The 26,514-nt window shown below is 33.8% G+C and overlaps 2 protein-coding genes and 1 pseudogene across 3 annotated transcripts; all 3 read left to right on the top strand.

The window, feature by feature from the left end:
* The first annotated feature begins 2,226 nt into the window (after positions 1-2,226).
* LOC124821329 (LRR receptor-like serine/threonine-protein kinase EFR) lies at positions 2,227-6,007 on the top strand. Its single transcript, XM_047293199.2, has 2 exons — positions 2,227-5,007; positions 5,098-6,007. The coding sequence occupies exons 1-2, from the start codon at positions 2,295-2,297 to the stop codon at positions 5,466-5,468; spliced, it is 3,084 nt and encodes a 1,027-aa protein (XP_047149155.2). The 5' UTR covers positions 2,227-2,294; the 3' UTR covers positions 5,469-6,007.
* A 79-nt stretch (positions 6,008-6,086) lies between these two features.
* Positions 6,087-13,347, top strand: LOC124821328 (methanol O-anthraniloyltransferase-like). 2 transcript variants are annotated; one of them, XM_088100486.1, is made up of 3 exons: positions 6,087-6,242; positions 10,835-11,283; positions 12,265-13,347. In XM_088100486.1, the coding sequence occupies exons 1-3, from the start codon at positions 6,122-6,124 to the stop codon at positions 13,159-13,161; spliced, it is 1,467 nt and encodes a 488-aa protein (XP_087956612.1). In that variant the 5' UTR covers positions 6,087-6,121; the 3' UTR covers positions 13,162-13,347. The 2 variants fall into 2 exon arrangements, with proteins under 2 accessions (XP_087956612.1, XP_047149154.1); XM_047293198.2 differs by having other exon boundaries at positions 6,090-6,238.
* Positions 13,348-18,989: 5,642 nt separating this feature from the next.
* LOC124829184 (benzyl alcohol O-benzoyltransferase pseudogene) lies at positions 18,990-20,173 on the top strand (annotated as a pseudogene).
* Positions 20,174-26,514: the final 6,341 nt, after the last annotated feature.

The raw sequence follows: 26,514 nt of genomic DNA, 5'->3' as shown, positions 1-26,514 counted from the left end.
TTGCCACATCATTGCACCGTTATGTTTTTAACGCCGTAAGCCAAAAGGACCAACTTGAACAGTTTTTAACGAAATATGGGACAATAGTGAACTTTTTTAAAAGGTAGGACAACTTTGAACACAACGCCCCAAACTAGGGACCAAATGATGTATTAAACCCTTATAAAAATATTTTTTTTTAAATATTTGCGAGTATCCGCAGGTTTTAAAATATCCGTGAATATCATTTAAGTATCTGTGCGGATAGCGGGTCGGGTAGTGAATGATTTTTTTTTGTCGGGTCGGATTGTAGCTAAACACAATCCGTGTCCGACCCGACATGCTGTCGTCTCTACTTTCATACTATATTAAAAAATAAACTTTAATCTTAACTCAATATCTTACCGAACCAACTTGTAAAATGAGCCATATATATATATATATATATATATATATATATATATATATATATATATAATTAATTGTAGATTGGCCTTATCACTAATAAAACTTTTAATTATCATCAACAATATCGATCATTGATTATATTATCAGGTAACAAACTTAAAAAGAAATTGGTGGATTTGGATTACCCTATCTGCTATAAGTTTTGCTTTGAATTATAAAATTATCAAGATATTTATTGAAATTGTAGAAGAAAATCTTACATTAATTAAACATAATAAACTCATATTTTTTTAATTGTGAGATTTCACATCAAAAATAAAATGAATTTATAATATATCTCTTTAAAGTTTGTTTGGTAGAATTAACTTATATTTAAAGTTTACTTTATGAGATTATGTAAAATATATCATAGTTAAATTTAATAACGTCTAATGACATATGTGATGAATGGATATGTGTGTGTCAACCTTTAGTTGCTTTTAACTTTGATTGATAAAATATATTATTGTTTGCTAGTGGAAAAATTATATTATCTTGTTGTGGTATTGTTGCATCACGTTAATGTCCTGCTATTGGAAAGGAAAAATTGAAAAGGGTTTATAAGTTGAAAGAAGATGGATGTAAGAATGAGGTTTTGGTTTGTGAAATGTCATGTGGTTGGATCTGTTATTTAAAAATGATTACCGTCACTATTTTACTTTTCGTCCTGTTTTTATATTACTCGTGATTCGGTGAATAAGTACTTGTAGATAGAGTTTGGCAAGACATTCACTAAAGTTCTATGATTGCGTTTGCGTTAATGGGTCATTTCTTCCATTTTCTCAAATATATAAGTTTGTTTTGGCCTTTTTGGGATCAGAATGAAGAATTACAGCACGTAATCTGATTTGACTAAGTGCTAAAACATGATGATGATTCCAATATTTGCCTCAGTGGAAACTTGCTTGATCTTAGTTAATTCTTTTTGTCTGACCACACAGGAACCTCAATGCGATTCCTTTATGGCTGCATCACACAAAATCTGTCTCCTAAGAATCATAACCACCTGGAAAATACGAGGTTGAAAAACTCGTGACAATGGTTGTAAGTTACACACACAATATATATATATATATATATATATATTCAGGTGGAGTTGCTACAAGTAGAATAGGTTAGTTCAAAGTTCTTTACATAAAATGCTATTATGAATAGTTGATATAATGCATAGACATTAAGCACTTTGGTGCACTTAAAATTATTTATTAATATTTTAGTAAAAGATTAATATTGTTGTTATTTGAGCATTTGAATGCTGTTGATTTGAGAATGACACAAGCTCACACTTTTCTAAAACTTTTGAATTAATTCTTTTACTGAACAGAATTACTTATAATCATGTTGCTTTGAATAAAGAATGAATATTAAATTTTTGAACTTTTAATGTTTTGATTCTTTTTATCATTTTATGACAGAAAAGAAAAACTTTTACATCTGACAGTCTAAAATTACATTTTAGAAAAAACTAGCTTTTATCATTGCATGTAAAAACAAAATATGTTTCCTTTATCCTTTGAAAAGGATTGAGAAGTAATCTTCAAAATGTTAAATGTGGAAACTTTATAATAAGGGAATGTTGGCATGCTGGCATTCATTACAGTAAGTTTCGATGAATTTCATGTAATATATAGTCGATTAATTTTTTAACTGATACATTCAGAACACACATGTAGTTATGTGTGAACCTAATTACAGGCCATTAAAATTAAAATTAATTCCCATCATGAACTCCATTATTTAAGTCCTTCCTGTGTCAGAGACTATAGTTTCCAACCAAAGACAAATAGCATTCGGATCATCCTAGATATCTGTCTACCTACCTAAATCATTTCCAAAATCTATCTGTACTGTCTTGTACTCTGAACCAAATGAACACTTTTTCTGTCCTTTTTCCATCGTTTTGTTTTGTAGCATGTCTTCCCATGCTTGTCTTCTTTATTATCAACTCTCTCTTGTGTGTCCCAAGCACAGCTACCTCTATATTGGGAAACCAGACCGACCATTTGGTGCTGCTCAAATTTAAGGAATCAATATCAAATGATCCTTACAAAATCATTGCCTCTTGGAATAGTTCCATCCATTTTTGCAACTGGCCTGGGGTTACATGTGAGTCCATGAATCAAAGAGTTATAGAGTTAAACCTAGAAGGAAAACAGTTACAAGGTCTCATACCACCCCATATAGGCAATCTCTCTTTCCTAACCAGGCTTAACCTTGGAAACAACAGCTTTAGTGGAAAAATTCCACAAGAACTGGGTCGGTTGTTACAGTTACAAAACTTATCTCTCACCAATAACTCTTTGAAAGGAGAAATACCTGCAAACTTGACAAGATGTTCTAACCTTAGAGAGTTACACTTGTTTGGTAACAATTTGATTGGTGAAATACCAATGGAAATTGGCTACCTGCAAAAGCTTCAAGAACTGACCTTGGCAGTAAACAATCTCACAGGAGTAATCCCATCTTCCATAGGGAATCTTTCATCTCTCGTTTCTCTCTCAATCGGTGTCAATTACTTCGAGGGATATATTCCACAAGAAATTTGTCTCCTCAAAAACTTGTCATTGATGTCATTGCATGTCAACAAGCTGATAGGTACATTTCCTTCTTGTCTTTACAATATGTCATCTCTTACCATTATTTCAGCTGCAGACAATCAATTTAATGGCTCCCTTCCACCAAACATGTTCCACACTCTCCCTAATCTCCGAGAATTCCTTGTTGGTGGGAATCATATCTCAGGTTCAATCCCAACTTCCATTGCAAATTCATCTGTCCTCCAAACACTTGATGTTGGTACAAATCATTTACAGGGCCAAGTTCCAAGTCTTGGAAAGCTGCAATACCTTTGGTTCCTTAGTCTGTATAGTAATAACTTAGGTGACAATACGACAAAGGACTTGGAGTTTTTAAAATCCTTAGCCAATTGTAGCAAGTTAGAAATGGTTTCTATTTCCTATAATAGTTTTGGAGGTAGTTTGCCGAATTTTATGGGAAATTTATCCACCAAACTTAGTCAATTATATCTTGGGGGTAATCACATATCAGGAAAAATTCCTGCAGAAATAGGCAATCTAGTTAGCTTAACTATCTTGACCATGGAAGTTAACCACTTTGAAGGAGTTATTCCAGCCACTTTTGGAAAGTTCCAGAAACTACAAAAGTTGGAGTTAAGTAGGAACAAGTTGACAGGAGATATTCCAGATTTTATAGGCAACCTCACTCAGTTGTATTATTTGGGCATGGCAGAAAATATGTTTGAAGGAAAGATTCCTCCAAGTATAGGAAACTGTCAAAATTTGCAATACCTTAACCTTTGGAAAAACAACCTTGTAGGAAGCATACCCTTAGAGGTTTTTAGTCTTTTCTCGTTAACAAACTTACTGGACTTGTCACAAAATTCACTGAGTGGTAGGCTTCCTGATGAAGTTGGCCGGTTAAAAAATATAGGAAAGATGAGTGTGGCCGAAAATAATCTGTCTGGTGAAATCCCTGAAACCATTGGAGACTGTATAAGCTTGGAGTACCTTTGTCTGCAAGGAAACTCCTTTCATGGAATCATACCTTCCTCTTTAGCTTCACTCAAAGGTCTTCGAGTATTAGACATGTCACGAAATCTTCTGAATGGATCAATTCCTAAGGATCTACAACATATTTCTTTCTTAGAATACTTCAATGTATCTTTTAACATGTTGGAGGGTGAAGTACCACTGGAAGGTGTCTTTCAAAATGCAAGTGAGTTAGCCGTGGCTGGGAACAATAAGCTCTGTGGGGGTGTTTCACAGTTGCATCTACCACCGTGTCCTATCAAAGGTAAGAAACCTGCAAAACACTTGAATTTTCTATGGATCGCAATGGTGGTAGTTAGTGCAGTTGTTTTTGTTCTCGTTCTGCCATTTTTTGTATCTATCTACCGGTTGAGGATAAGAAAGCACAAAAATCCATCGTCTGATTTGCCAATTATAGACCCAGTGGATAAGGTTTCATACCAAAACCTACACCAAGGAACCGATGGGTTTTCAGTTAAAAATTTGATAGGATCTGGAAGTTTTGGCTCCGTATACAAAGGGACTATTGAGTTAGAAGGAGAAGAAAATGTTGTAGCCATAAAGGTCGTAAACCTTCAACAGAAGGGAGCTCAAAAAAGTTTCATTGCCGAATGTAATGCGTTGAAAAATATTAGGCATCGAAACTTGGTGAAGACTGTAACATGTTGTTCTAGCATAGATCACAGAGGCCAAGAATTCAAAGCTCTTGTTTTTGAGTACATGATAAATGGAAGCCTAGAAAGATGGTTGCATCCAGAAATAGAAACCTCAAAGCAGCCCGCTAGATCATTAAACATTGACCAAAGATTAAACATTATCATTGATGTTGCTTCTGCTATTCACTATCTTCACTACGAATGTGGGCAAGCAATTATTCACTGTGATTTGAAGCCAAACAATGTTCTTCTCGATGATTGTTTGGTAGCTCATGTAAGCGACTTTGGTTTAGCTAGAAGACTCGCAACTATTGCAGTTTCTCCAAAACAAACTAGCACTATTGAAATAAAGGGCACAGTTGGTTATGCTCCTCCAGGTACATTGTTTAAGTCACGAAATCTTGTTCTCTTCTGCATTTAACTTCATTGTTTTGATCAATTTCTCTTCTGCATTTAACCAATTTCAGAATATGGAATGGGATCAGAGGTGTCTGTAGAAGGCGACGTGTACAGCTTTGGAATTATTGTTTTGGAAATGTTGACCGGGAGAAGACCAATAGATGAAATGTTTGAAGATGGTCTTAATCTCCATAACTACGTCAAAATTTCAATTCCAAACCACCTTCCCCAGATTGTGGACCCAACTATTCTTCCAAATGGTATAAAGGTGGCTGCTATTAGCCAAAATCTTCTTCCAGTGCATCCTTTGGTAGAGAAATGCTTACTGCCACTTTTTAGGATTGCACTTGCTTGTTCAAAGGAGTTGCCGAAAGAAAGAATGAGTATGGTTGATGTCATTAGGGAGCTTCATTTGATCAAAAGTTCCTTTTCATCATGAAAGATCAATGGAGGTTGGCTACATGAAAACCACAAAAATGTTAAGTTATGTAACTTGTATACACTAGCTTATCAACCGATGCTGGAAGGTGTTTCTTATCCTTTCCTTCTTCATTACTTTGTTTCAGTAAAGGAAGTTTTTTACTTTTCCTACTTTTTATATGTGAGTTGACTGAGACAATAGAAAACACAAAAGTAAAGGAAGTTTGGGAAAAAGGTTGGAATACAATATCTGAAGAAAAAATGGATGATTTATGATGTTCATTATTATGGTTTAATGATGAAATAATGGATTGTTTAGGTGCAATTAAATGCACTAACTATTTATTTTTCTCTGTGCTAAAATTGGAGCTTGACAACTAGTTGCATATATTGATGGAAAACAACAAAATACAGAGAAGCTGCTTTTGTAAACCAACTCTATTTCTGTATTCGATTTGGATACCAGGTTGAACAAAATACAGAGAAAATATCTAGGCAAAAATATTTATTTCAATATATTTGCATAAATTAGTTTTCTATTGCAACGAGCCCAGCACTGTGCACTTGAAATCTTGACGGCCCAATATCTCTGTTGGTCCATGGAACGTTTTATTCCGAAGGTTGAATGCATGCGTGGCATTATCATGTAAATGGAAGAATGGAAGAGAGAGAATGATGCGACAGAGTGCGAGAGGCGATGGAGAGAGAAGTGGCCGGCGATTCCTTCGACGGTGCTCCGACACGGTGGCTGCCGGTGATGCAGAAGAAGAAAACGTAGATCGTAACACGGTGAGTAAGAAAAACTAACTCTTTCTTTATTCTGATTAACATGAAAATTAACAAATTTTTGTATACATCACTTAATGGGAAAACGGGGAAGGAACTCTATATATAGAGTTCCATGGAAGAAAGGAAAAACTGAAAAACACCATAAAACAGAATAACTGTTGAAAGACAGTTAAGAGAATCAAAAATGATTCTCAATATTTTCAACTTTCAAAATTCTTTTTTAAATATTGACAAAAATATGAATAATCATTTACGTCTAATGTTTGGGTTATTTCCAACTCTGAGCCCAGCATGTAGTATTCACAAAAGTATGACCTAACTCTACGTACCACCAATTCAACGTCATTAATTTAAGAGTAACAAAAAACAAAGTTGGGCATGCTGCATCAAGTTTGTTTGTTTTTTTCTTGGTAGGCAAAGGAAAATTCATTAAAAAGGTACAAGATGTACCGCATATATAGTAGATTACAGGAAAAACAAAAGGAAGAAACAATAATAGAACATAAAAAATTACTGCATAATTCCTTTTTAATATTTTGATATGATGCATCGACATTTTAATTTTTGTATTGTGTTTAATATTTTATGATACCATACCCCGATGTTTATTAATGAAGTATGTAATTTATAAAGTAGTAATATAGTTATGATAAAAATAGTTTATGACAATGTTTAATATATATCATTTTAATTTGAATTTATATAATAACAATTATATATTTATTATATTTAATTTTTTTACATTTTTTATTATGTGTATATAAGTATTATATCTTAATATTTTTAAAATAAATATATTGACTCGCATCACATTCGATACACATATACATAGACTCATCCAAGCATCACTTAGCTATCACTTTAAATATATTAAAATTTATACTTTTTAGAGTCTTCTTCTATTGTATCATACACTAATTTTAATATTTTAAAATAGGATTAATATAAGTTTTAAGTTTTGATGAATTTGAAAACTTTTAATTAAATTTCAATTAAATTTTTATGATTTATTAGTTTTCAAAATTTAAATCTTTTCAATTAAATCTCTCGTTAGACTTTTATTTTAATTAGTTGACATAACTTGTTATAAGTTGATAACGTGACTGTTATCTTATCTTGCCTCTTAGCTTACCTATTTTTTTTGTAACATCCCAAATTTAGTAATATAAAATTTACTAAAATAAAACATTATATTGATAAAGAAAAAACATAACTACAAATTTGGTGAATAAAAATTTCATCGGAAGAACAAACATAACTGCCTATACTATAAGCTTCACTTCTCCTTCTCGCCCCCCTTCAGCTTCTCAATCTGAAAAGACTGCATCTCTAAGCTCATACTATCAAGGTGATCATTACAAAAGAAAAGACATACCATAAAAAAAACAAGGATAAGGTAAAATAATTTAATTGATCATACTACTTATACTATTAAACCAATTCATAAGCATGTAACAACAGAGCATTTCAAGCATGCAAGGACTATCCACACAATACAGGTAATGACCGAATACATTATACAGTTAATGACTGACCACGTGACTTGACCATCCAGATTATATGAAATGTCAATTCCAGGGGTTTGTGCACCGGTGTGGTGAAGTAACTCGAAACTCATCAGTTGTCACACCAGGTTAGTCCGTTATAAATAACCTACAATACCCTATAGACAAGTACCTCCTGCTATTCTCATCACATGACTCATCACTCTCTACTTGAGCATGGATGATCATTAGAATGTCAGGATAAACCCCATTAGGACACTCCGGCCATTCACACGGTCAATCACAACAAAAGGCACCACCATGTAACATCTCCGTGAGGATCATGGAATTACGTCCATCAACCATACTTTTCTTTTTTACACCATTATGATAATGCATACATAAGTCATCAAAGCAATTTTATCAATTAATTAAAACAACACACTGGAATAAATATAAATATGGGCTGAACATAAATCACCAAACATATATGAACAATACCGAACACCCTGTGAATGTTGGAGACCGATCGTTCTATTACTACCTAAAGAATAGGACTGAATGGTCAATAATAGATATAGCTGAAGAGAAGGCCGAACATTATTACTGACCGACAACTAGAGGATTCTGAGTACCACAACATGATCGAATACTACCACCATACCAAGTATTAAGTTTAGACCGAACGCTTATGGCTTAAGCCGAACACTTATAACTTAGGTCGAACACTTAGAGTTGATATTGATTACTAAAATATCACCGAACTGTCATTCACAAGTAGGGCCCATGAGAGGCCGAACGCAGTTAAGACCGAATACAAATATTAGACCGAGCGCTAGTACCAGATCGAACGTTAGTACCAGACCAATCGCTACTAAGAGGCCCCACACCCCACTAAGAACGATCGCTACTAAGTGACCAAACTCCCCACTAAGATCGATCGCTACTAAGAGACCACACACCTCACTAAGAACGACCGTTATGACTAAAACAGAATACTAGTACAAGACCGATCGGTCATTAACTGAAAAGCTCTACAGAAGTAGATCTCAATTAAGACCAAACACAAGAAGAAAGCCAAAAGGTCAATGAATGACACTCAGCGAGCTGTATAATTCTGCAGAATAGCTGCATAATTCTGCAGAATAGCTGCATAATTATGATCAACCATTATCTTCACCAATTCCTACCACTTCCCAACTTCTAATCCTCCAAACATAATTCATATACCAATTTAAGCCTATCCAAAGGTACCTAAAATCGTTCTAACATCATCCTAAAGAGTCCCATATCAGATTTCACTCCCAAACCCAAACTATCATACTCGCATACCCACTTTCTTAAGATTAGACAGACCGAACACTTATGCAGAGAAACTCCAACTAGTTCACAGGTTCCAGCATTCACAGATTTAATTCAATCAAACATTCAAGTTACACACATGTAACCATCCAAACAATAATTTCATATATAGAAAATCACAATTAAATTAACTAGCTTCCCTTACCTCTTAACCAAACAGAATCTTCTACCCTTCCAGAAATTTGCTCACACTTCCAGAAAATTTCAAGAACACCTATAGCTCACCGATTGATGAGGATAGGCCACCAAAGGACCAGAAAGGAAGAAGAAGCTGATGAACACATGCAACCAGAAAATTGGCTTGCATGTGTCAAAAAGTTTCGGAATCTCACAAGAGCTCAAGAAATCGAGACTTACCAGCTCTAAACAAGACTTTGATCGGTGGAAAAGGATGTTTTTGACTCCAGGATTACTTAAGCTCGGTCTAATTGAAAATCAGATGAAGTAAAATGAAAGATTTTTAGAGAGAATGAGAAGAAAAGAAAAACGAAGAAGATTTAAAGAGAAATAGTTGTATCAAAAAATGGAACGAACATTTGAAATTTTTCTTTATATAATAATGTTATTTTAATATAAATCATTCAGTCTCATTATTTCCACACACTCCACTCTAGAATCTTTAAAATTCTCGATTATTACAATTTGCACCACCTAATTTTATAATTATATAATTGAAAATTTCATATATATAATTTTATAATTATATAATTGAAAAAATTGTCGATTACCTCTTTATTTATATAAATTTCCTAGACCTCTGCAACAATGTCTCCAATTCCTTTCTACGCTAGAAGGTGGAAAATGCGACAGTGTTTTTAAAATTTTGAATATTGAAAAAAATCACATTGTTCACATACTATTTTTCTCGTGGTTGGCCCTATATAAATATTAAAAAAGTAATATATTAAAATCGATATATTTTGAATAGCACAAAAATCTTAGAATATGGACTCATGAACTTGCTTGTTTTTCTTTCCTAACGATTAATTGCATTTATAGCACGTATTCTTCTCGATCCTCATGCTTATCACGTTTTTTTTTATTTCCTTTACGTCATAATCTTTCCTCATAAAAAGAAAATAATTAACTTGTTAGTGACTCATTTATGTAAATGATATCATTATATATCTTGTTTTATTCTATACATAGTTCACCGTGTTCCGTTATTTTTAAACTTTATTTTAATACAGAAATACAAGATGCCCAATTTTATATTGGAAAATTATATGTTGATAGCTGGACATCACTTAGAAACAACATTTCAATAATAAAATAAAACAAATGGCAATGGAGTGTAACCGGACATAAAGTCGCAGTTATTTTATTAAAGGAATCATACTAGAATATTTTTAAGTTATAAATTGAAATAAATATAATTAAAATATTGTTATTCTGAGTTAGTATGCGAGTGTTTTTTATTTGGTAAGTGTGAAAATATTATAGACTTTTATTCAATATATTTAATTTATATTTTAATATAAATATAAATATTTTGTAAGATAATAAAGTTTTTTTTTTGTATAAAGTCTAGTCAAATTTAATAAGAAAATGACGCTTTAACAACTTTCTAATACAACTTATTAATCCTTTGTTATAACAATATAATAATTATCAAAAGATGTGACATTTGTCTAACTTTCATGTCAGCAAACCTTTATCGTTTCTATAAGTAGAATAGTTGGTTACAAAGAAGTTGCTTTTCATGTCAGAAACAGCGCTGTGGTGAGTTTTCTTCCTTTTGTCTGTGCAGATTGCATTACCGAAATGGCTTGGAATGGAATTTCCGTGAGGCGCAGTGAACCGGAAGTGGTGGTGCCGGCAAAAGCTACTCCGAGTGAAGTAAAGCATCTTTCGGACATTGATGACCAAGAAGGGCTTCGCATGCAGCTCTCCTTCATCATGTTCTATAAAAGGGAGGAGGCAATGAAGGAGTTTGATCCTGCCATGATCATAAAAAGGGGAATCTCTGAAGCTCTCGTTCACTACTATCCCTTGGCTGGGAGGGTGGCGGAAGGGTCTAACAGAAAGCTGGTGGTGGAGTGCAGCGGTGAGGGGGTTATGTTTGTTGAAGCTGAGGCTGATGTTGCATTGGAGGAGCTTGGTGACTCAATTGGACCACCTTGTCTCCATAGGAAACACTTCCTCTATGCACTGCCTGCATCTCAAGGAATTCTTGCCTCTCCTTTGTTGTTCATTCAGGTAATCAAATACAAACATAACCATATATATATATATATATATCATTAATGGATATTAATAGGTAAAAACAGTTTAATTACCTATTCGAAAATGAAGTATGCATGATATCATATATCCACTCATCATTAGCGGTGACTTTTATTTCAATGTATGATTTTAATGATTAAATTATTAGTAAGAAAATATTAATTATTCAAGAATTATTTAAATTTAATTTTATATATTGTTATTTAGTCTCATGAAATTACTGATTTAAAACAATTAACTTTTCAAAATTTACATTTTATGATACAACTCATTTAAAATAACATGTGTGACCAAATTTATTTACATATATATTTTATTATGTAATTTTATTTGAATTGTATTAAAAATTTTATCCTATATTATATTTTAAAATAAAGGAATTTGTAAATATTCATATATTCATATATCTTAAATTATTTTTAAAAATTATTTTACGTCTAAATTAAATATATATTTATTTTATTTACTTGAAAATAATATAAAACATCATTTTCTGACACATGAAATATATCATATAACAAACATATTTCTACAATATATTATATATAATATAATATCTAAAAAAAACATATTAAAAGTTTTTTCTTATATTATACATAACCAATACAAAAAAGTGAAAATATGGTAAATGTTTTTAGACAAAATGAGATAGACAAGATAGACAGTAATTAAGTAATAATTAAGACAACAATTAAAAAACAATAATAATAGCTTGACATTCAACTTTTAGATAAAGAATATCTTAGACAACAAAGTTTTATATAAACAATTAGATAACAATCTTTTTAATAATAAAATATTAAATTGAGATGAGTGATTATAGCTTAAAATAAAGTTATAATATATTTGTCACATGAATAACATGTTTGTAGAATGATTATACAAATGGATATAGGTGTGAACATATTCATCATTTTTTCTTTTAAAATGAAAACCCTAAATCGCATGTCTCAGGTAACTCGTCTTTCATGCGGAGGGTTCGTATTTGCCGTGTGCATGAATCACGTCGTGAGCGACTCTTTCGGGCTGGTTCAGTTCCTCAACACGGTGGCAACAATGGCAAGGGATCCACACGCCGCAATCCAACAACCGGTGTGGAGAAGAGACATATTTAGCGCACGCAACCCTCCATGTGTGACTTGCACACACCACGAGTACGAGGATGTTGTCCACCATAGTACTACAACTACTTCTTCACAGGAAGACTTGTCTCACGAATCATTTTTCTTTGGGAAGAAAGAGATTCAAACGCTTCGAAATCATCTTCCCCAGAACCTTCAGAAATGCTCAACTTTCGAGTTACTTACGGCATGCTTATGGAAGTGTCGTACAATGGCGCTTGATCTTGACCCCAACGAGGTGGTTGGTGTGTCGAGTTTCGTCACTACTCATGGGAAGGTGGATGTGCCAAAAGGGTATTATGGGAATGCGTTTGTGTTTCCAATGGCACTATCAAAGGCTGGTTTGCTGTGCAAAAGCTCGTTAGGGTATGCTTTGGGGTTGATCAGAGAAGCCAAGGGTCGAATGAGTGAAGAGTACGTTAGGTCAGCGGTTGATCTTATGGTTCTGAAGGGGCGTCCTATGTATAGGACACATGGGAGTTTCTTTGTAGGGGATATGACTCGTGTGGGTTTTGGTGAAGTTGATTTTGGTTGGGGAAAGCCCGTTTATGGAGGTCCTGTTGGAGCCATACCATTAGTCAGCTACCTTGCAAGGTTCAAAAATGGTAGAGGCAAAGATGGGATTATGGTGCCAATATTGTTGCCACAGCTTGTCATGAAAAGGTTTCTCAGGGAGCTCACCAAAATGACTAGTCCCGACATCAAAACAAGAGCTAGATCCATGATATAACGTTGTTTAATCTCTCACTTCCATTTCATAAGGTTGTTTCAGGTTTTATTGGGCATTACTATGTTTGTGGATCCATGTCCTACATAAAGCGGCAATTTCTTCCTGTAACTTTCGTCTATAAACGATTTCCAGAAATAGAAAATGATTTCCACGTTACACAATCTGGAAGTCAATTTTATTTTTCTAGATTTATGAATTGTACAGTTCTAATTTTAAAAAATTGCGCGATAAATTTGCCCTTTTCTTTTACACGAATACAATGGATAATTCCCACATCGCATACATCTTAATGGTCCCATGAGTAGTGTGTGGTGTGTAAGTGTTGATAACAAAACATACATTATTGCTGATAAATGTGTTACCTGACTCTACGAAGACGTACAACACCAGCTAGCCTTTTTGTGGACCAGCCTATAGCCCCACAAGTTCGGAATCTTACTGAGTTTAAGTTTCAAATAAGTGAATTTAACTTTTATATAAGCTTAGGTCTAACAAACTCATCATTCAATCTTTTTAAAACGGTACCAGTTCGGTTAAAAATTTCAACTTGTTAATTCTTTCAAAAGACGGTGTTAAAATTTCACCCACATGACAAGCGACATAATGACACGTGATTGTCATGAGTTTAATATTTTTTAAATAAAATTAAATATTTTTATAAAATCAGTACTTCCTTTTAAGCTTAAAAAAATTTATCCAGAGTTTCTTTGTTTCTTCTACACACTATTTCCACCACTAACCAATGTTTTCCATTTTTCCATTTCTCAACTCTTCCAAATTCTAAAATGGTGCCATAATAATTATTCTCACACACGCAACACAGAACATATATACAAATCAATCAGTATCTTCAAATTCCAACTTTATACATGAACCTCATCATCAATCATCACTATTTTTCTTCCTCCTCTCATCTTCACCATCACCTATTCTCCTTTATTATCTTCAATCATCTCCACCTTCATTACAATTTTCTCCAATATTTACCTTCATACATATCATCCAACATAGACCCACACAATCATCATCACATCCACCTTCACCTACAAAAACCACTTTTGCATAGTGATCACAGAGGCATCTCATCTTCACCTTTATACAAACTCAAAGACCAAACTAGAAATTCTTCCTTCGCTCTCACTCGATTTTTTTCATCTTCTTCCTTACCATATTGTTCACACAACACACTAATTAAGATACATACACATACTAGAAAATTTGGAGTTTCTTATGGTTGGATTTATCGAGAAATAAGTTTACTAGGAATATGAGACCTAAACTTAACCGATTGACAATATTCTCTACTCAATAATAATGATGAAGAAGGAGACGTGACATCAATGCCGACAATGTTATTGATGTCAGTTTCTCCGTCCCACTGTGGAAAGTGTGACCATGAATAGGGGAGGTGGTGTTGGGATTGAGCACGAGAGAGGATACAAGGGGATAAGAAGTGAGTTTAATCCAACTTTTCCAACCTCCAATTTTATTTTTTACACCTTCACGAGTTTATTGGACTGGATTTTTCAAAAAAAAATATCTAATTTTGATTAAAAACAAATAAACACATGACAACCTAACTAGAGTATTATTTGCCATGTAGACGAAGTTTTAAAAAACTAAAATCATTGTTTAAAAAAAAATAAGATCAAAATAATTCAAAGTTTCACTTAACAACCATTTGCAATCTTAATAGGACCAAAATGATTTAACACATGGCATTTTTATGAAAAGATAAAAGTATATACAAAAGCTAAAGGGAAAGCTTTTTATAAAGGTAAAATAAAACCCAAGAGACTAAAGATAGTAGGACAAGCAAGACAACTGTCATATATTATTCATTTAGTCCTCTATCTACCATATGTACGAGAATATCTCAATCATTTATAAATAAGGCATTCATTTTGAGACTTCATCATATGTGGACTCAGTTCAAGTTAATCTTTATTCTATCTTTCTTTGTTTCTGTTTCCTTATGTTATGTAGTAAGATATTTATAAAATATCTTAGATATTATATTTATTACATAAAATATCTTAAACGGTTAAAGCCACTAACCCTATTTTTAGGCAAGGTGATTATTTTTATTTTGCTTATAAATACAATGACAGGACAAAAGTTCAGGTACGTTCTTTTTATGCTCTAGAGACCCTAGACAGTATCATAATCACTCTCTTGAGAGCTGAGGCTCCATAATTCACATCTGACTTGAGCGTCGGAGTATCTTTGCAGGTACCTCCCCCTCCTTTGGCGAGTATGAAACAACAACCATTGGAGAAGAGCAAGTGTCCTAGACAGCCAGGAGCAACAAAGACTTACAGGAAAATCCACACCGAAACATTTTGGCGCCCACCGTGGGGCCGAGTGTCATCTCACAAAAACCGCAAGAGGAGCACTCGGCCTCGAGGAATCACTTTTTCGGAAAGAGCTACTCCATTAAATCGCTGCATCACTGCCAAGATTCTCCTCCGCGAGCCGTTGACGCCACCACGAGCACCTCTGCGAAATCGCGCCCGTGAGCACATCAGCGAAATCGCACCCCTTTGCGGGTCAGATTCAGCGCAAGGACAACCCCCAAATCAGGTCCGCCCATCAGCCTCCGTCGCGCCACCAGGTGCTGCTGTCACAGGAGCACCATTAGGTCATCTCCCTCGTCTCCACTGTCGCACAATCCGCAAATCAAAAAAAAAACAAACCCTAAATTCCCAAATCGCCTCCCAAACACGATCACGCTGATCCCACGACAGTGGTGGAGACCACCGAACTCCTGTCCACGGTGTATCTCAACAAGAACAGCCCACACCAGCACCTTCAATGGCGTCACTCTTCAGATCCCAAAACGTGCAATCTAAATCAACCCCAATTCGAAAACTTCACAACCTCTACTCGCAAAAACAAAACCACAATTCCCACCAATGAAAATCCAATTACACCGGGAATCCCTAATTTCCCAAATTCCACAAACCCCAATCCCCAAGTTGAGCCCAGGCGGAATCTGCCGTGTAAAATGCAGACACATTCCCGCCAATATGCAAGAGCTGGTGCGCAAAACTAAGGTTTCTGTTCAAGAACTTCGAAGGTCCCTCAGCTGCATTGACCATGGTGGAGGACCTTACTCAGATCGCTCAATTGCTCAACAGCCCCATGAAGCACCGATTCTAAGGTTTTTTGGAGTAAAAAGGGATTTGACAGAGAGGCGAGAAGATGACGGTTGTCACCCAGGGACAAACCCTTTCGCCGTCTTGTCGGACCCATTCTCCACGTCTTCGGCAACACTCGCGCCATCCACGCGTCGTTCGGTTCTGCCTCCACGTCATCCAACCCAATTTCTATTCCTTATTGTCGTTCGACAATTTCCAGGTCGACCATCAAAGACGTGCCACCTTCCTCATTGTCGTTCGACCATTTCCTGGTCGACCACCATGAATGAGCCGTACATCATGGTCGTCCACCTTGGTCGACCAACAAAACCGAGCGTCAACCGTGACCGATCGACAAAACCTACCTCATGGCCGTTCGACAATGTCCAGATCGACCATCAAGAGTGAACCGCCACCAATGTCGTCCACCTTGGTCGACGAATAGACCGAGTGGCCTCAACGATCGACCTCCCTGGCGATCAACCGGTCCACCTCGCTCACGTTTGGCCACTCGGCTCAATGACGTTCATCCTACAGGCTTCGATAGTCGTTCGACCCTTAGGTATCACGGACGTTCGTTCGCTTGCCTCAATCATTCGCAGGTCTCATCGACGTTCGAACCGTCAATCCCCGACGTTCGGCCATCCGTGGCCTCAACCATTCGGCCACTTGTCTCAATATCGTTCACCCTTTGGTTTCGAGCGCTCGACAATCAATGTGTACGAGCGTTCAAACAATCGGCCGTTCGGCCCCCCTTTTTGTTTCAATCGCTCAATATTCTATGTGTACGAGCGTCCGAACCGTCCTCGCGTTCGACCCCCTTCTGTTTCAACCGTTCGGCCTCATTTGCCATCCGGCCGCTCGACAACCTATTTGTCGAGCGTTCAAACCGTACTCATGTTCGGCCTCCTGACGCTCGGCACCTGTGCCTTAACCGGTCGGCACCTCGGCCTCTTTGACGTTCGGCCATTTGGCCTCACCGTTCGACAATCCATGTTCACCAGCATTCCAACACTCGACCATTGGGCCTAACTGACGCTCGGCCCTTCGGCCTCTATCGCTCGACCATCCATCGGCACGAGCACTCAAGCACATGGCCATCCGACCCTACTGATGTTCAGCCAGTGGAACTCTAACGTTCGTCCTTACTAATGACCGCCCATTAGTCCTGGAGTTCGACATCTTGGCTTTAACCATTCGGTCAATAGCATCATTAGCGTTCGCCAACTCGCGTAGGAAGCGTTCGGCCATTCGACTAACTCGACGCTCGCCCATGGGCCCTCAATGGCGTTCGGCGTCTTAGCCTCAACCTTTCGGCCAACAACTTTCATTGACGTTCGGAAAAAATAAGCATGAAGCGTTTCAGCATTCGTTCTGACGCCCGTTCGTTTGGCGGAAGAGGAGGTTCACTTGGAACACTTTCGCCACTGCTTTCCACGTGCTTCACCGCCAAGACCTTCCTGATTCTACCGAAATACCACCAATAGATCACTCGCAAATCTAGAAACGATACCTATTGTCCGCCAAATTGGAACCACAAAAGACAACCGAAAACCCTTGACAAAACCCTCTGCAATTTAGGGATTTCTCCTTCTCATAAAACACTCACTGATTGTGTTCAAAATCAAAACGTTGCGTTTTGATTTACCATAAACCACTCGCTGATTGTGTAAAAAACTCACCATAAAGCCAGGTCAATGCCACGTCAGTAACATTTCCTCATCTCAGCATCCCACTCATCAATTTTTTAAACGCCGTCCAGCCAACTTAACGGGAAGGACTCAATTGATATGAATTTTCAAAATTAAGGACCATTTTGATACACTTTAAAAAACGAGGACCCAATTGAGACATTCGTACATAAATAGGGATGTATTAAAGGATTAAACCTTTATTTAAGTATACTCTCTCTGGATAAAAGTATGCTTCTATCCAGTAATATTTTGGGAATCCTTTCCAACAATCCGAACAATAGATAGGTAAATTTCAGAAAATCAATTCTACACTCAACATATTCTTTTAAACATTCCCTATGTAGAAGAAGAAAACTATAAAACACTGCTATATAGGATTGAATATCAAATACTATCCATTTCGTCAAAATCTTAATACTAAAGTTTTCATGATTAAAATCTAGTTTGTATCAGAAAAAATATAGAAAAAGAGAAAAGTTTTTAAAACTTAAGATTTTAGAATAAATTAAAAAAATAATATCTAACTTCTATCCTATTTATTTTGAAATTTAATATTAAAATGTCATGGGTCTTTTGTTTAATTTATTTTTTATATAAATGCATGCAAATAATCTTGGTAAAGTACGTACACTTGATTATTTGTAATTATTTTATAGATTACTAATTTAAGGCTTTCAAATATTTGTGATCTAAAGTTTAAGTCCCTAAAACAGCGAAAGACAAATTTAAAGAAATGAAAATGACAATTTTATATGATTTAAAGAACTTATTCAATTTGATAAAATTTTCACTAACTAATACAGCATAATATTTAAGATCCTAATAAAACAAATTTACTATTGTTTTTTCTTAAGTGATATATTAATCCATATAGTAAAATATATACTAGTATAAATATAAAATCAATTTACCATAATTCATATTAAAGTATGGATATTGTATTATGTTGTTAAAATGGATCGTCTTTTGTTGGCTTTATTGACAGAATGAAAATTACCAGTCAAAACCGGATTTCAACACAGAAGAAATACACTGTCATTGAATTTTTCGACATTTGATGATTGTGCAGGTAATCCGTTTAACATGCGGAGGATTTGTTTTCGCTGCTCGCATGAACCACACAATCTGTGACTCATTGGGGTTGGTGCAATTTCTGACCATGGTGGGTGAGATTGCAAGAGGTGCTTCCATAACCAAGTTCCCTGTGTGGCAGAGAGAGTTATTCAGTGCAAGGAACCCACCAAGAATCACATGTGCACACAACGAATATGAAACCCAACATTGCCAGAAAGAAACATGGGACACCCACGAAATGGACCATGGATCATTTTTCTTTGGTCCCAAAGAGATTGCAACCCTTCGGAGTCACCTTCCCATGCACCTCCAAAATTCTTCAACTTTTGAGGTGCTCTCTGCCTGTTTGTGGAAATGTCGAACCATAGCACTTGGGCTCAAACCCAACGAGAGTGTGGGCTTGTCACCCTTTATCACTGCTCGAGGCAAATTGGGCCAACAAGTGCCCAATGGGTATTATGGCAATGCCTTTGCCTTCCCAATGGCTCTTGCCAGGGACGGGCCTTTGTGCCAAAACCCATTGGGGTATGCATTGGAGTTAGTAAAAAAGGCAAAGGCTCAGATGGGTGCGGAATATGTCAGTTCTGTGGCTGATCTTATGGTTCTAAAGGGTCGACCCAAGTATAGGACTGAAGGGAACTACCTTATTGGGGACACTACTCATGTGGGGTTCTATGAAGTGGATTTTGGGTGGGGGAGTCCTATATATGGAGGACCTGCTGGGGCTATACCTTTTGTTAGCTTCTATGGACGTTTTAGGAACAGTGAAGGAGAGGATGTAATTGTGGTGCCAATTTTGTTGCCACACCATGTCATGAGGAGGTTTCTCTCTGAACTGGTAAAGATCACAAACAAGGACCCTATGGACTTTTCTGATGAGAATAAGCCAAATAGGTCCATGCTGTAACTCTGCTGTAACACTAAATTTGTATACTGTTAGTATAAGCAAACTATTTCCTAATAAAATATAGTTCTGTAAGCTTTAATTTATTTGATTTGGACCCATCAAAAGTTTGGTTGCTATCATTGAGACTGAGACTGTGATTTGGGTGGCCAATAACCTGTTTGATATCAAGTTTTTGAGGCCACTTTCAAATTTGAAAATCGTGGTGCTGTTGCTGATGTAATTTGTTTTACAATTATCTTTTCATGTGCTTTCTTGTCACGAGAGAGACAATCTGTGATGGGATCGCATTGTGTAATTGTGCATGTGAAGCGTTTACTATTTTCAAAAACGTTCTTTGAATTCAACACAATAATATAGGCATATTGAGGCATGTGAATTTGACTAATGGAAGCAAGCTCTTGTGTATGAATTTTCTCCCCAAGAGAAAGTCAAAGGAAGTAGGCCGAATTGTAAGTGCTGCAGAGTTTGTGAGGTTGTTGAGTTAATGAGGCAGGTTTGTGTCCATGTGCTTAGGAAATGCCAGCATCTTGATAAGTGCTGCAGAGCTCCCAAAGCTTTTTCACTTTCTTGCAGTAATGTTTAGTTTCTTTTAGTGCTTTCACTGTATGCATGATGGCAATGGGACGATTTGCATGAGATTTGTGACTCTGTTTTGATTGAAAAATAATGATTAGGGGGGATGAGTTTTCAAGGTATGTTGCGTGAATGAGTGGTGTGAAAGACAAAGAAAGTCAGATTAATAGTTTCTATATTTCGAATCTGTCCAAGGATTATAGTCACTTTATAAAAGTACTCTGTTGATCTATGAATAAATTATAAGAATAAAAGGCAGCTTTCAAAAATTCTCTAACAACAACTTGGATGGATGATTAAAATAATATCTCAACGGTTCTTCTCGTTTCAATTAAATCAATAAAATACCCTACAAATTCTATTCTTACTTCTGCTAATTTAAACCTTAATCTTTTTTTCCTTTTTATTCATTCCCTTATTTTTCTTCCTCTTTCCAAACACAAACTAAAATATGAAATTATTTTTAATGCTTTGAACAAAAAAATAATTATGTTTTTATTTGATTTTAAAATATATAAAATTTCAAATTTCACACTTTATATCTTAACTATTTAGTTTTTATTTATTTACCAAATTCATCATCTCAATACTTTTTTTTATTCTTCTTATCTTTTTTTTGTCTTTCTCATAGTTTTTATTATTTTTGCAATCAGACAACACTATTGAGTCTGCATGAGATTCAACTTTGATTGATCAGAAAAGTAAGTTTATTTTTATTTTTTAAATATTTTATTTGTTTTTTTTATTGGATATATATTTAGACATTTCACAATGTTATGAGATGAGAAGATAGTGTTTCATCAATATCAACATTGATGTTGATATTTGGGGTTCTGACTTTTATATCTTAAGACATATCTTTGCAGCTTAGAGAGCAAACGATTATCATGAGAAGAGCTGATAACTTAAATTTATTTTAATTTAGTTCTGAAGTTAAGATGAAAATTTATTTGGAGTTAATATTTGAGATATCTATTCTGGATTTATAAATCACAATGTTAAACTAGTTTGATGTTTGCAAATAGTCATTTTAAATTAGGATTATTTTTTGATAAAATTCATATTTGGATTAGTTATCGGTATTTTAATCTTGTTAGAACAAAACTAGATAAGTAGAAGATGTTTCAATGAAATTTTTGTTTGAAATGAAATTATTTTAATTTTGAATTCTATGTTAACATGAAATGTAGTGCTTTATTTGGATTAAAATGTCACAATGTGATTTTGAAAACAATAAGAAACTATAACGAAGTTATGAAACCTATTAGAATTAATACTCTTTTTTTATCCTTGCTTGCATGTTATAGACTTTGTATAATTTTATTTTTTTGACATTTTGCTAAAAAAAATAGGAGAAATCTTTCTCTTTATGAATATTTTTCGATTCAAGTGAAAATTATTCGGACACAATTCTTTTTTTCTTAAAAGGATTTTCTTTAAAGTAAAAACTATCTCACTTCGAAATTGTTGTTTACTTAGTGAAAGTTTTTGCAAATAAACACTTGTTACAAGGTGAATTTTATTATATAATTGAAGTTTTTTGAGTTTATAAGTGTTATATATAAGTTCTATGATTAAATAAAAATGCTTACAATATTATATATTGAATAACATTAAATGTAAAATGTGTTGCCGATGATAAAATTATGAATAAAAAAAGTATTTGATAAACAATGATGTGAGTAATTATCTAAGTGATATTAAGATCAATATCTAAAGATTTATTATTTATTTGACATGTTGAAATGTGGTTCATCTGTGTTAAAATAAACAAATATTATGTAATGAAGAAATAATGAATATATCATATGCTAAGTATTCAACTAGAATTATAGAAATTATTTATCAAGTCTTTAACGAGATTTATATTAGAGTAATTAGATTAATAGAAATATTGAATTGATAAGAGATTTTAGTATTTGATGTTTGAACTTAATACTGATTTTTTTTTACGATCAATAGAGTTTCTTGTGATATAAATATTTAATGTAACTTTTAATAGAAATCTATTGAAATTATTTGTTTGTTATTTGTGTTATATATTTAATTAAAATATAACTCGTTCTTTTGCTTATATTTAATATGAATTGTCTATTATGATAGTGTTTTAATATAAGAGTGTATGATTGTGCATGTGTTGGATAAGAAGGAAGTGAATGATTTTCTTAGAACTTTAAACATTAATGTTTAGTTGTTATGCTTTTTATTTATACATTTAAAGTTTTCAATATTTAAGTATAATTACATATTGAAAGTATATGCATGGTTTTGGGTGTTAGACAAAATGTTTCAAGAGTTTTTATAAACAATTTACCTAATTATCAAAAAGGAAGAATTTATTACTTTAATTATGATGTGATACTATTGAGATATTTTTTATCTTATCAAACTAACTTAAATTTGACTATTGCTATCTTTTTCATGACTAATATATCTTATGACTTAATATCGATATGGAATCTTGAATTAAAAATTATTTATTGATGACAAAATTATCTCATATTTCATTGTTGACTTGAATTTAATTACCATATATTTACCCTATCAAACATAGATGAATTGAATTAATATTCTTTCTAAAATGATCAATTCAATCTAATACTCAAATTCACTTAATTAGTCCAAAACTTATGACTAAATAAATTAGAAGTTCATGGGTGTGGATTTTGTGAAGAAAGTGTGAAAAGTAATAATACAAAATAATTCAATTTTCCATTTTCTTTTTTTCTCAAATTCATATTTTTTTACTCCCTCAGATCTACTTTGAGAAACAAACAAAGCTTTATGGTTCAATGAATAATAACCATGTCATGATTTTATCATTTAGATTGTTTTATCCTCCTATCATTGAAGAAGATGAAATGGATTGGTGTGTCATTTTAGTAAGGACAAAAGAAGAAGAGAAGACAAAGGTTGGAAGAAGTAGGAATGTCATGTATGAAAGAAAGCAATTGTTATTAGTCCCACAACACTGAAATAAATTAATTAATAAAATGAAAAAATGTTATGAGATTTAACCCCCGCACGATTACCGGGCTATTCTTTGTCTGGATGGTGTTATAGAGTAAGTGTTCAATATTTTATGCCCATTCAAACATCAAAATACACAAAGAACAGGCACCACACACATATATAAGTAATTTTTAAATTCTTTACACAATTTGATATATTTAAGTTCAAATATCAATTTAAAAGATCACATTAAAAAAATTGATATTGTGTTAGATTAAAATAATTTTATTTATTTATTTTTAAAATTTAAAAAGAAAAATATATCCGAAATTTAAAACTGAAACTAATTATAGTTTTAAAGAATAAAAATATATTTAAGTGTTTAACATAAAAAAATTAATTGATAATTAAATTTAGTTTAATCCTTTTCGACATCCGAATGTCTCAATTGGGTTCTCGTTTTTTAAAGTGTATCAAAATGGTCCTTAATTTTGAAAATTGATATCAATTGAGTCCTTTCCGTTAAGTTGGCTGGACGGCGTTAAAAAAATTGATGAGTGGATGCTGAGATGACGAACGAACGCTCGTCCACCAGCGAACGAACGCTCGTCCATCAGCGAACGAACGGTCGTCGACCACCGAACGAACGGTCGTCCAGTGTGGAACGAACGGTCGTCCAGCAGTAAGAGGTCGAGCGTTCGTTCTCTGGTGGACGAGCGTTCGTTCGCTGGTGGACGAGCGTTCGTTCGCTGGTGGACGAGCGTTCGTTCGTCATCTCAGCATCCACTCATCAATTTTTTTAACGCCTTCCAGCCAACTTAACGGAAAGGACTCAATTGATATCGATTTTCAAAATTAGGGACCATTTTGATACACTTTAAAAAACGAGGACCCAATTGAGACATTCGTACATAAATAGGGATGTCGAAAAGGATTAAACCTTAAATTTAAGTGTGATTCCAAACGGAGACAAAATATAGTGGTGGCCTGGAGCTTGTGTGGTGGGGTTGAGCATGCAACTTCTTATTAAGCTTTTGTTTGTTAGCATAGGGAGTATGTGATGATAGGAATAGGAGCGGCAAACGGAGGCAAGCTACTTTTCTGCTTCTTCCAATACTAGACAACTTAGATACAGCCACGCACCAATAATTCATCCATAATTTACCCCATCATTTTTAATATTAAATTTTTAAGTAAATAATTCTTTTTTTCCCTGTTAATCACCTTAATATTTTACTTAATGGAATTTAATTTGATGTACTAAAAGTTATTACTGTGATGAGAAAATGGACAAACCAAGAGACAGCATCCCCTGGTAGCGGCGGTTTTCATGGCACCGAAATTGGGGAATTAGGTGAAGTTTTTTTGTGTCTGTTCTCTCGTGTTATAGGTTTTCACAACCCTTCGTGCTATGGCATGTGTTATGTTTGAATTCTCAACTTTTTTTAACCTTTTAGAATCGTTGCTTCTGTTTTTATATAGGAAACAGTTCTGCTTATTGCCAATTTTTCAAATTAACGTTACAATTACTTTCATAACGTCTACTTCTATTTCTTACATGTGAAACTCACTTGTTTGTTTTTATTATATTCAGTTCATTCCAAGTTCATACCTTGGATCTCGCATGTGAAAACGTACTGATTCTTGGTTTCAACTTACTTGAATAAGTTGGTTTTCGTGAAACTATTGTAAAACAAAAACAAATCATAACAAAAAGTAAATTATGTGTTTTTTTTTTACTATTTCAGCTAATAATGTTGATCATTTTTAATTTAAATATGTTAGATGTGTATGTGTAAGTTAAAATTACACAAAAGATGTTATATATTATAAGAATCTATTTTTTTTTCAGGAAATTAAGAAAATATATTTTATTTGTATTATGATTATCGTTATTATATAAGCTTTATTCGATTTCTATTTCATATGATTATCGAATCTAAATAAAACAGTCCAAACAGTAAAACTATTCATTAAATCACTTAGAGATTGTGTGATTGGATTTTATAAACTTAATGGTTATTTCTAAGTAATAATTAAATTTAACAGTGATTAACTTACACTGAAGTATGATAATTATTAGTTGACTCGTAATTAAGTTCTGAAACCTATTCAAAAATATATAAATATAAATTTGAAGTTTCTACATAAATGATTTATTACGTATTTAGCTTGTTGAATTTTTATTAATTTTGATAGAAGAAAAAAGCATCTTAATTTGAACAATAAAATGAAAGACAACAATTCAAACAAGTATTAAAATATTCAGGACTTAGTATTAATAAGTGAGACAATTTATCATGATGGTGTTAGCTTTTCTTTATAAGTAAATTAAAGACTTTATATATTTTTTAAAAATATTAAATCAAGTTAAACAAAAATAAAAATATTTGTCTAAAAATTAACTTTAATTCTTATTTCAACATTTCCTTCATCTCACGTATATATTTTTTATATAATGTTCTTGTCCATAAGTACAAATCAGTAAATTTAATATATAGTTAATATTTTATAATTAAACAAAAAAGATAATTTCCGATTCCATTTCTCATATATTATGGTTAGCAATAGAAATGAGGTAGTCTAATAAAGACAAAAAGAAGAGAAAAGCTTCTAATGCATGCATAGCTTTTGCGGCAACTTCCGTATTAAAAACACACAAAAACTCAAAACTATTTTTTACTAGGATCCACCCATCATCTTTGCCCATGATTAAGGGAATATCAAGGAAGAGAGGTACTAAAATATTCTCACAATGGAACAACCTCAACAAGGATAACGAAAGTACCTCTTTCTTACACATAGTATGTTTATATCATAGATTTCTTTTCTCCATTGAAGAAATAAAAATGTAAAAAAGAAATAAAATTTAATTTTTCTTCATCTTTCATTCTAAATTGGGAGGATTCATAGAACAATCAACCTATTAGTACTATCAATCACAGAAACAAATTCATTTTTGTTAATGTTTGTTGAAGACATTTATTTAATTCTAATAAATTATAAAAGACCT

This window comes from Vigna umbellata, chromosome 10 (genome assembly GCF_029865625.1).
Source record: "Vigna umbellata cultivar VRB3 chromosome 10, Vumbellata_1.0, whole genome shotgun sequence".
Lineage (NCBI taxonomy): Eukaryota > Viridiplantae > Streptophyta > Magnoliopsida > Fabales > Fabaceae > Vigna > Vigna umbellata.
The sequence above is the reverse complement of the archived record's forward strand: the minus strand, read 5'-3'. Positions and strand labels throughout refer to the sequence as shown.

What these genes read in the sequence shown, in the direction of transcription:
- LOC124821329 (XM_047293199.2), top strand. Translation starts at nt 2,295, where the DNA reads ATGAACACTTTTTCTGTCCTTTTTCCATCGTTTTGTTTTGTAGCATGT. An exon ending in AGTTGGTTATGCTCCTCCAG is followed by an intron (nt 5,008 to 5,097) that starts GTACATTGTTTA and finishes AACCAATTTCAG; the next exon opens with AATATGGAATGGGATCAGAG.
- LOC124821328 (XM_088100486.1), top strand. Translation starts at nt 6,122, where the DNA reads ATGATGCGACAGAGTGCGAGAGGCGATGGAGAGAGAAGTGGCCGGCGA. An exon ending in CGTAGATCGTAACACGGTGA is followed by an intron (nt 6,243 to 10,834) that starts GTAAGAAAAACT and finishes TTGTCTGTGCAG; the next exon opens with ATTGCATTACCGAAATGGCT. An exon ending in CTCCTTTGTTGTTCATTCAG is followed by an intron (nt 11,284 to 12,264) that starts GTAATCAAATAC and finishes CGCATGTCTCAG; the next exon opens with GTAACTCGTCTTTCATGCGG.